Below are 11,298 nucleotides of genomic sequence, written 5' to 3'. Positions count from 1 at the left end.
ACAGGCGGCGCAAGCCCCGTGCCACAGAAACGATGACACAGTGTGTATGTGTTGAGGGAGAAAACCGCCTCCCGTACGTCATCGCCGTCCCTCACCCGCTGTGGCCCCACGCAGCCAATGGCAGCCCGCCGCCGTCGCGAGGAGGGCGGAAGTCCGGGGGCGTGCCGCCGTACCAGCGCTTCGGGGGGGGCGGAGCCCGGCCGTCGGTGGGTTTCCGGGTCGGCGTGGAGCTCTGTTAGCGGGACCGAGGCACCGCCGCCATGAACCGCTTCTTCGGCAAAGCGAAGCCGAAGGCGCCTCCGCCCAGCCTCACCGACTGCATCGGGACGGTCAGTGCCCTCCCCGGGGGTGGGGGTGCCGGGGGAGCGGCGGAGCGGGCCGGGCCCGGTCCGGCCGGCGGGGTGAGGCCCGGCGGGCCCGGGGGCTGAGGGCGAGCCTGGAGGGCCGGCGGGCCCTGCCCGCCTCCGCTGGTGTGGAGCTTCGGCCCCGAGTTTAGTGCCCGTCTCCGGGCCTGCACCGCCCCGGAGGCACGGCGGGGGCGGGGGGGGAAGGTGGGCGTACGGTGGTTTGGAGGCAGAGCCCGTGAGTGTGCCTGTGGACGGACAGATGGACGGACGGACGGATGGATGTGGGTGTCGGTATGCACCTGTGCACAGGTGTGCGTCTGGGTATCCGGGGGTGGAAAGAGAGCGGTGTGCGGGCACCGGGTCTGCTGGTGTGTGTACTTGAGCGTGTGTAGCTACACGGCCGTGCTTTGGCACGGTGTGTTTGTGTGTGTGCGTGTGCGCGCACGCACACAGGTGTGTTTTAGCACGCACCTGCGCGTCGGCGCTTGTACACTTTTACGGATACACGCCCACGCCTGTGTTTCTTGGCTGTGTGTAGGAGCGCATCCCATAAATCGATGCACACGATGGGCGTGTAAGGCCTGGCTCTTATATCCTCGTGGATATTTCTAATATTTCCGTCTGAGGGCTTCGCTGCTCTGATCGCACACGCTAACTCCCGCCGTGCCAAGTTGCGAGAAGGCAGGGACAGGAGCAAGGGAACGAACCCCTCTGTCCCATACAGAAGGTGGGAGGGCAAATCCCACCTTCTGATGAAGATAGTTCCATCTGCTGTGGACGAGCTTGCCGTAGAGTCGATGGCAAAGGCGTGTGCAGGTGGACAGTTAAGCCCAGACCGAGTAAGAAATGCTGAGGAAACACGTGGTGGAACACTTCACAGGTGTTGTAAGGTTGGCCTGCCTGAAAAGAAGGTTAAGGAAAACTTTTAGGAAGGTTAAGCTTGTAATTTCATAGTCTCTTTTTGGCTTTTAAGTTTGTGAAGAAAACTAGGGTATGTTTTTACCCCTGCTTCTGTCGTAAACTAATTTTGAGAGGTGAAGAAAGAATACAGAGGTCTTGAGTATTTGTCCGAGTGGTTAACAAAGTCAGGTGAAACGTCAGTAATGGTTGTGGTGTAAGTAGAGGGTAACTGAGCATTTTCCCTGGAACCTGGCAACAAAGCGTTTCTGTGGAAAATCACCATTTTCCTCCTGGAAGACTTATTTTGCTACCCAGTGAAGAGACTCTTTCAGTTAAATACCTAATATTTGTCAGTGCTGCCTACACAAACCCATGCACATCAGTCTCTTGTGTATGCCAGTGGCTGGGACGAGGAGAGAAGTAGTCACAGTTACTGTTTTTCCCAGTACATTATTTTATTGGCAGAGAATCTGCATTGCTTTTTAGCGGTGTTGAACCCAAACATGGCTCCAAGTACGTTTAGTTAGAACAGTAAATAAAGCATATCCTCAAAAATCAGGGTGAGCTTTCCCATTGTTACCAGTGAATGCTTTGGTGGATGTCTGGAACTCCAAAATCCATCTGAGATACTGTTATTAATACTTAAGTTTGCCATTCCAGCGCTATAAGCAGAAGATCAGGAAATCTCTTCCTCACAGCAACCAACTCTATATTAGTCAGTCAGATTTTTGAGGGCTGATTTTGACAGTTCCAAGTTAACGTGCGTTTTCTAATGTTGAGAAACCAGGACACAAATCATAACAAAACCGGCCAGATTTCGATATGCCAGTAGGCTGTCTTCCACTAGGAGCTTGTTCAATCCCAGTGGATTTTGGGGGTACATAAAAGTGTAATTTAAATGGCTGCTTTCACTGGCAATGCCAGGAATTTAGGATTTTTTTCCCAAAAAGGTGGTCATCACCGCTACCCACCAGGAGCTGCATGCAGTTTTGATCATCTTCTAGTCGTCTGTAATGACATTATCTGAAAATTTGGCTATAGAAGACAACAGGTTAACGGAAACGCAGACTTTCAAATTTATTTTACATATGTAGTGACTTGGCCACCCATGATGGATTGCAGGGTGGCTTTTAAGATATGAAATCAAGAGCCTGTGTTGGTCAGCTGTTGAGAAATGAAGGGCTGGGTCCAAGCACAGCTCTTGGTATGAGGAAGTCTATAAACCACTGTTAATGTTACTGAGCTCCATGTTAGCTTTTTGCCCTGTTTTGACAACTTTAAATTTCTGTGGATGGAACTAAAATTTAAGACAGTTCTGTATACTAGTAGGTGTGGGCAGAAACATACTTCCTTTTACGAGTTTGAAGTTTATGCATTAACTTTTTGTGCCATTTTACATGAGGTAATCTATCTGATCTGAGAATAACTTGCTGTGTTTTCAGGTCATTTTCCAATAGCGAAGTCTCTAGTACAGGTCCTGCTAAAAGATGAGAGAGATCATCAGTTGTTTTTTTTTTTTCTTAAATTGCATGTAAATTATTATTGAAGAGAGTTGTGTGAGATGTTAAAAAAACTTGCAGTTTCTTTAGCATGTTAAATTCAACAGTTTGGAGAAACAAGTAATATCACTTCTATGTTGTTTTCAATCTTAGACACATTTTGTTATATCTTTTAAAGGAGTCAGATTGCTTTGTAAAATCTCTTACTGTGTTACTTCAGTGGTAATTAGCCATTAAATGGCAGTTAGGAGTTATTGTATTTGGCAAGCAATGATTAATGTTTATAGTTACTATTTGCTAAAAATGTAGGCAACTCTTAGGCGGTAATTATGCCTGTGTTTTGGATGTTCTTTCCTGTGTATGCAGAAGTAGTATGACTGAACCCAATAAGATCAGCACACAATACGCTTTTTCCTTCTGTGGTGAGAGAACAAGCATCACCTTAAGATATCAAAACAATTCAAGATTTTTGCATTTAAAGGGCTGGTTCTGTGGGATCACTAATCTGAAGTGTTTACTAAAGCCCAGGGAACAGTTCTCCCTACTTTTCTTCGATGGCTGGTTACTATCGAGTTTTCCGGCTGGCTGTGTGATGCCCTTCTGTCACTTATTCTCCACTGGTATGTTCCCATTCTCCCTTGCAGTTTCTGCTCGCTGTCTTGCCCGCCTGCTGTGCTTGCCTCGACATTGCACTAAGTGGCAGATTTTTTTTATCCTTGCTGGCTGAGCACAGTCAGATGACTCAAAGCTGTCATGAGGCTGGTAGGAGGAAGGATCTGTGGCATTGGTATTGTTTTTACTTTGTCTTCTTTGAAAAAACATTCCAAATTTACGTTTTTTCAGAGTAGTAAGTAGGAAACATAGGAACAAAAGACTAATAGTGGTGACAACAGTGTTAAAACTCAGTCTTGTACGTGATGTTCTTTTTTTAATTGAAATAAATTGTGATTTTGCTTAATAGCGATTTGGGATACCACAATCACTTTCTTTTGTTTAGACTGGGGCCCTTCTTTAGCAATGAAACATACCTCAGCATGGCTTATTTGTCAATAATAGAAAGCAGCTCTTCAAGTCCTGATACACAGTCTAGTTTTCTTTTGGATAAATTAGATCCGTTGTCCCCTCTTCTGTCCGTTCTCATTTTTAAAAGCTGTGTAATGTCCTGTGTAACGTGTGTGTGCAATTTTTACGTAGTTAATCGAGGTGGGAGGATCTGTCTCTGTTTTCTGCTAGTACTGACTAAAAGAATCATATAAATAAACCAAATAACTGGGTTTCCCCTGTGAGGGAGGCTGACCTCAGAGATACATTTAGCTGATGAAGATCTTGAGGAGGTGCTACACTTTGAGCCTGCAAGAGCTTTGCAATCGCAAATATCTCTTTTTCTTGCTGTTAGTAAAATATTTGGCATCATAGAAAGCTTAATACAATTTTGTCAATGCCAGCTGTGCCCAGGCACTTTAATGTCTTGTGTGGAGTGTTCATATCAAATGTTCTGCTCAGGATGCCTCTGGCGAATGCATGTTGGTGTCCTGGAGCAGAGATTCAAAAGGATCACTGAGACACCAAAATGAAAATCTGCATAATTATACATGTTTAGCCACACAATTAGCAAGTCAAAATTGTAAATTTGCACTGATTGGCCTCACGCTGTAATTGGAATGTCAGTATATTCTAATCCCTAGAGAGGCTCCTTGGAATGAGAAGTTAATAAGCTTTATTTTGTTGTTTCCAGAGAAATGCTGTGATAGTTGGTTCACATTAAGGAGGCTTTCTTTATCTTTTTTATGAATTTGTCTATGCTGTTAGAATGATCTATACCCATGCTGGGTCATGTAATTATCACTTTTAACCCTCTTATGCAGAAGGGTTAAAATACTTCCATGATGACAGCTCTGTGATACGCTTTGCAGCAGGGCTGTTGGGCTTGACTGCTGGAGGTCTTTTACTGAGCTATGCAGCTACTATTGGGATTTGAAGCAAAAGTGCAGTAAGAATTCAGAGTAGCTACCAGGCGGAACTGCTGTGTCCTGACGCCTTTTGCGGGAGGTGATGGGGAAAGTGTCTCTCTGACAAATAAGTTAGGCACCTTTGAAAAAATGGTTAAGTCTGGGCTTCTTAAACGTAACTAGTAATCCAGGTATTATTCTGAAGGATTACTGTTCTCTCCTCACCAGAAATAAACCTCTAGCCTTGCTGAACACATCCCTGTCCCTTTTGCATTGCCCCCCTATCTGCCAGCATGGTACACTTAGGTTTTCCTTTCTCTGTTCCAGTTTAGTCCCTGGCACTGGAAGTTACCAGAAATTCCTGAACAGAGACCTTGACTTGAGTGGGTGTGCAAGGGAGCATCTCAAAGTGATGACAACATGTTACAATGGCAGAGCTTCCTGCAACCTCAGAACGTTTCTTGTGCTCCTTGTAGAAGGTGTTTCACTTGATTCTGGGTTTGGATTCTCTACAAACTGTTTATAAAACCACTGAGTGAAGAAACAATTCAGTTAGAAGTATAATAAAACTGAGGCTGTTCTTTCTATTGTCCAATACCTGAATAAAACCTTAATGAATGTTTTGTTTGTTTGTTTTCCCCATTATGTATTAAAGGTGGATAGCAGAGCTGAGTCAATTGACAAGAAAATTGCTAGGCTTGATGCAGAACTAGTGAAGTATAAGGATCAAATGAAGAAGATGAGAGAGGGACCTGCAAAGGTAAGAATCTTCTGTGGGATTTAAGCATGAGGGGATGTGACTCATACTTCTTGTCACGTAGTGGCGTGATTTAGCCAGTTCATCAGGTTCTTAGAATTGCATGGTGCCCTACTGATGAGATCTAAAGATCCTGCAGGATTATTTTTATTCTGAAGCATCTCTTAGACATGCATCTTTGAACAGTGTTTTCACTGGTCTTTATTTCTTCCAAAGTGTAATGTAATTCCTCAGTCAGAAGTAAGTTGCTTCCCTTCTTCCGTTACCTGAATTAAGTCTAGTAGAGAGGCTGTTTTCTTCATCAGCCAAAACAAAAAGTTCTGCACTGTGCAGAAAGGGAGTAGGAAAACCCATTTTTGAAAGTGGATGAACATGTAATATAAAATATATCTAATAATAAACATATCTAATATAAACAGTATTGTTAAAGTACCTTTTGCAGTATTATTTGATGCTGACCATTAAAATGTGTTGATGAATGAGGGTTCTGGTGAACTAAGTTTGACTTTGTATTCTGCTTATCAAAAAAAAATTTAAAAGCCAGAAATTTGAAAGTATTTTCTATTAGAAGCTTTACTTACAAGCCTATTTGGTTAATCATTAATGCAGGACAAATGCTGAATGTGACTATTGTTAAACTCTTTGCACTGGTTACTGAGGAATCATTTGGAAAACTTAAATGCAATACATTAGGTTTAAACAGTATAATCAAGAGTGAAGTCAAATATTTTTCCTAACATAACGATATTGTGTCTTTCAGAATACAGTAAAGCAGAAAGCATTGAGAGTGTTAAAGCAGAAGCGAATGTAAGTTTAAACCTTTCTCAGTTTGGGATTAATGAAAGCCTGTTTTCTTTAAAGGGGATGGCACGCTTTCATTTATCTTTCCAGTACTCTTGCTTCTGAGCATTCTTTAAAGAAAAATGCTGAACAAGCTAGCCGGCCTTTCAGAAGCGTCTCCTTACAGATTTTGCATCAGCATATTTCTGCCTTACTTGTATGTGAGCATATAAATTTGGATTGGGACAAGCTGACCTAAATCTGCTCACTATTAAAGCTATGCTTGGGTCCTAAACTTTCTGACAGTGCCTCATTTTATATTATTAATTGAGTACTGTAGATCGTGTACTTAATGATCTTGGTCTGGTTTACTGGAAATTTACCTGTTCTCTGTGGACACCCTGTAGGACTTGAGCACATGTAGCACAGGTAATTGTGTCTATGCAAAAAAACAGAATAGACGGGATAGATGATCCTGTGGTCTGGTCTAGTCTACTATACTGTCTTGAAAAGTGTCCAGCAACAAATACAAAGGAAAGAATGCCAGAACATGGCAAGTGTTCAGGGGTGCTTCGCTGGAATATCTTACACTCCCTGAACTGCAAATCTCTTAGATGCTATCTGAGCCAAAACTCCTTCGTCTTGTATTTCATATCCCTCAGATGAATTGTACCTCTGCAGACTTGCTCAATTACTTGCTAAGTATTTGTGAACTCTTACCATCCAAAACATCCTATGGTAAGGAATGCAATAGTTAGATGTGATGAGAAGGACTGCTTTGTTTTGTTTGGTTTTTTGTTGTTTGGTTTTGGTTTTTTTTTTTTCATTTTTTTACCTATGCTGCCTGCTAATCTTACTTGATAGTTGTTCCTCTATTTACAGTCACTGGGCCCCTCACAATAGGCTATCATCATATCTTTTCCATGTTGTTGAACAGTAATTTATTTAGTCATTCTTTGTCCAGAAGCTGTTCTGTATTCAGATCATCCTTGTCTTGCAGATGTTCTGCCTTGGGTTTGAAGAAGGACTCACTGTTCGTTTTTATGCTTTCATTTTTATATTTAACTTGACACACTTTACATTCTTGATTGGATACAAGTTTAGCTTTGAGAAGGATGATTTCTTGATTTTTTAAAGTCTCCCTCTTCTTTCTGGTTAGCCTTAATGGTTTCCTTTTGCTACCCTATCCTCCCCCTCCTCCCGGCCCTGCAAAGCTCCAGTGCAGAGCCGTTGTGGTTTGGATAACCTGCATCTCTTCCATTTTGCTTACAGCATTAGTGAGCAATGGCATGCATCTCTAGCTTATAGCGATTAAAACTTTTGCTGTATCCTCACCTACTGTGTTAGCCTATACAAATACGGTGTTGCTGTCAGCTAAAACAGAAGCTTAGTTCAGGAGTCACTTTGTCCACTTTAAATACACATAAATGCGTATGGCCAGATTTTTATGAAGCTGTTTATTCTGTGATTGTTTATAAGAAATTAAAAAAAAAAAACCAACAAAAACGACCATCTGTTCCTATCTTTAGACTACTGCTGCTGATTTTTCAATTTTTAAAAAAATTAAGAATTTTTGTGGCAATAAATAGTGTGGTGTTTTAAAGCCATTATTTGCATTGTTTTTAACAGGTATGAACAACAGAGGGATAATCTATCACAGCAGTCTTTTAATATGGAACAAGCTAATTACACTATTCAGGCACTGAAGGATACAAAGACAACGGTACCAGTATATTAATCTCACATTTGTTTAATTTGTTTATGCTACATCAGATACAAGCATGTTTTTTGGCTCTATTCTAGGTTGATGCAATGAAACTGGGGGTGAAAGAAATGAAGAAAGCTTACAAGCAAGTCAAAATTGATCAAATTGAGGTGAGCTTCTATAGTTTAAGTTATTAAAGCACAGAAACAGTGTACTAAAATAGTGACAAGTGGACTATGTAACTTAAATGTAAGCTGACTGTTCACATGAGTTTGCCTCCCTTTATTATGGGAACACCATCATAATCCCTTCCCGATTTCTCTGGTACTGCACAGTCAGTTTTTGGCCTTACTGCACTGATTGTTGTTTCCTTGCTGGCCTAATCTTTAACCTCTCCCTTTCTTTCCTCTGTACTTCAGCATAATTGTTGGTGAATACTTCCTGCTATGGCTTTTTTGTCGTCTTTTTTTTTTTTTCTTCCATGTTAGCAACACGCACATTAGTCCTTTGCTCCCCCAGTTCAAGGTAGCGCCTGATTAAAAAAAACAAAACCCAAACCCCAAAACAAGCAAACCCCCCCCCCCCGCCAAAAACCAAACAAAAAATTTAATTTCAAGAAGTCTGCAAGGCCTGAGCCTGTCTTCAGAAAATGCATAAAAAACCCCTGTAAGATCTCTAAATATAAAGTATGCTGTACTTAAACTCTTATCAAATGCCAGTGCTGAATTCCTTTAAGTCCTCTTTCCTATGCTGTTTTTATATATGGCCTGCATTGTAAACCTTTAGGCAAGTATTGTCTCCTTAGTTTTACCAAGTATAGTGCCAAGAGGTATGCTAAAGTATCTTCTAAATTTTGCTGTGGCACAAGTCAGGTTAGTGCTTATTCTCCAGATGGTAGATTTAATTTCTCTAGATTTCAAACTCTCCTGCTTTTCAAGATGATGCTGGACTCTGGGTATTTTATTAGAGGTTTTCAATTTACCCTGAAGAATACTTAAAACAAGAGGATTTTGCAGAGATGTTGTTTCAAGGTTCCTCTTTTTCTACCTCATACATTTATTGTAATTTTAATAGTAGTTAAGGCCACACTATAGTCCTGAACGCATGTGTCTTGACTTGTATTAATGCTGCTTCAAAAAACAGTTTATGCATTAACAAATTTGAGTGCCTTGTATGTTGGAATTATTAAACTGAATTTGATTAATCTCTGATAAGTTTAACTAAAACTATAAAGTATGGACCAGTTGAAATTGTTTCTTGCTTCAGGACATACAAGATCAGTTAGAGGATATGATGGAAGAAGCCAATGAAGTCCAGGAGGCACTGAGTCGCAGCTATGGAACACCAGAGATTGATGAAGATGACTTGGAAGCAGGTGAGGAAGGTGGAGGATGATTTTTACGTTACTGAATGTAAAAATCATCATGCAGTCATACAGTGATTTTTAATTTCATTAGTCAAATACTTGAAGTGTGTTTAAAAAAAAAGTTTTAATCACTTTTTTAAACATAAAAGCTGCATTTCCTTTAAGAGCAGTAACAAGAGTATGAGACAAACATGAGAGATACACTGATGGAATGCTACAATGATGGAAAGAAGGTTCTCGCCATTGTGTGTGTGTGTGTGTGTGTGTATATTCCTGACTGATGACTAAATAATGCTGAATGAGTATGAATGTAAGCATTCAGTATGAATCCTGTTTCTCTGTAAGAGTGAATTTTCTTTTGCAAAAGGAATTCCTTGCATAATTTTTCAACCGACATAATTCAATTCCAGAACTGGATGCGTTAGGTGATGAGCTTTTAGCTGATGAAGACAATTCCTACTTAGATGAAGCTGCATCTGCTCCAGCAATCCCAGATGTCACTCCTACTGACACGAAAAACAAAGTGAGTCCTTTCTTCTTTAAAAGCAAAATACATGTATTTTTTTTGTTTTGGATTAGTCACATTTGTGTTGGTTACTTGATGTTTGGAATCCTTAATATTTTGAACAAGAAAATGTGCTTAATGTTTTACATATTTTGGATGCTATATATGAGACAGTACAGTGTACTGAATGCTCTTTATTATATTTTAAAGAGCTAAAATGGCATTTTGTAACTCCTGTTAGATGGGATATTAGAAAAAATTTCTTTAATGAAAGGGTTGTCAGGCATTGGAACAGGCTGCCCAGGGAAGCGGTGGAGTCACCATCCCTGAAGTTATTAAAAAACCACATAGACGAGGCACTTCAGGACATGGTTTAGTGGGCATGGTGGTCTTGGGTTGATGGTTGGACTCGATGATCTTAAAGGTCATTTCCAACCTAAACGATTCTGTGATTCTAACATTGTCCGACTGCCAGTAGAATGAAGTGTACTATTACAGCTCCTACTACAGTTTTTCTTAAGAATGTAAGAAAGTCTTCTGTGTGTTTGCTTTTGGGGCTTTAATACAGCTTCATAGTGAGGGAGAACACCGTTGCTCTTATTTTGACCCCAGCTGTCACACAGGGGCAATTACAGATATATCACTTTATAGAAATTGTAAGGAAACTTTTGTGAAACGTTCTGGCTGGTGGAGAGTTGTTAACCTGTTGCTTCTTTCCCTTTCTTCCAGGATGGTGTATTGGTGGATGAATTTGGATTGCCAAAGATCCCTGCAACATAAACGTTTCAAAAGCACAATGGATATAATGAACTACACTTTACAAATCACGTTAAGAATTTTTTTTTAAATCCTGGAGAACTTGTCCTTCCAGTGTAACCTTAATATCACTACATCTTAGAAGGCAATATCAATGGCTGGTGGTGTTCTTTCTTTGAAGAAAGTTGCTCTGCTACTGACTTTTCTATTAATGGAAAATTCGGCACAGTTCCCTTCAGTGGAAGCAGTCAAGTCTGACAGGTTTTGATTTCTGTGTCTTCTGGACAAAGTATGATGTGAAGAGTTAGTGGTGGCTGTCGATAGCTGAGGTTTATTTTGACTCTGTATTATGTTTCTCTTTCTCGAAACCGAGACTGTGCGTCGCTGCTCACTCTCTGTAAAATAGCTCCCTTATTACTATGCTCGTTTGATAAAAGAATCGAAAGCAATTTTTAAACTACTGCTGTCTCGAGACTTTTACGCTACCATCCTTGTAACCTTCTGGGAAGCTGTAATAAATAGGGTTATCGCTAACTTTATGTATTCTATGGAGACATAAAATCACGTAGATTAGCTGACGCCTTCGTGTGGTGTTTCTGGCCGTTAATTTGGGCTTTGCCCTCCCCCTTCTCATCCGTGCCCGGTGCTGCTCGAGCAGAGGCCTCTCCACAGCTGGAGGCCGGTTCCGTCCCCTTCACGGGAAAAAAAACAGCCGCCCCCCCACCCCCCCCCCC

The 11,298-nt window shown here is 41.2% G+C and overlaps 1 protein-coding gene across 1 annotated transcript; it reads left to right on the top strand.

The window, feature by feature from the left end:
* The first annotated feature begins 128 nt into the window (after positions 1-128).
* Positions 129-11,142, top strand: CHMP5 (charged multivesicular body protein 5). The gene is made up of 8 exons (XM_069778745.1): positions 129-329; positions 5,351-5,455; positions 6,213-6,259; positions 7,862-7,955; positions 8,036-8,107; positions 9,204-9,312; positions 9,714-9,826; positions 10,538-11,142. Exons 1-8 carry the CDS (start codon positions 261-263, stop codon positions 10,586-10,588), a joined length of 660 nt encoding a protein of 219 aa, XP_069634846.1. The 5' UTR covers positions 129-260; the 3' UTR covers positions 10,589-11,142.
* The last annotated feature ends 156 nt before the right edge of the window (positions 11,143-11,298 follow it).

Source organism: Haliaeetus albicilla, chromosome 3, assembly GCF_947461875.1.
Source record: "Haliaeetus albicilla chromosome 3, bHalAlb1.1, whole genome shotgun sequence".
Taxonomy (NCBI): Eukaryota; Metazoa; Chordata; class Aves; order Accipitriformes; family Accipitridae; genus Haliaeetus; species Haliaeetus albicilla.
The sequence above is the reverse complement of the archived record's forward strand: the minus strand, read 5'-3'. Positions and strand labels throughout refer to the sequence as shown.

Bases quoted from the DNA above. Each gene is read 5' to 3' on its own strand.
- CHMP5 (XM_069778745.1), top strand. From the start codon at position 261: ATGAACCGCTTCTTCGGCAAAGCGAAGCCGAAGGCGCCTCCGCCCAGC. The intron at 330-5,350 runs GTCAGTGCCCTC...TATGTATTAAAG, and splicing joins TCACCGACTGCATCGGGACG to GTGGATAGCAGAGCTGAGTC. The intron at 8,108-9,203 runs GTGAGCTTCTAT...TTCTTGCTTCAG, and splicing joins TCAAAATTGATCAAATTGAG to GACATACAAGATCAGTTAGA.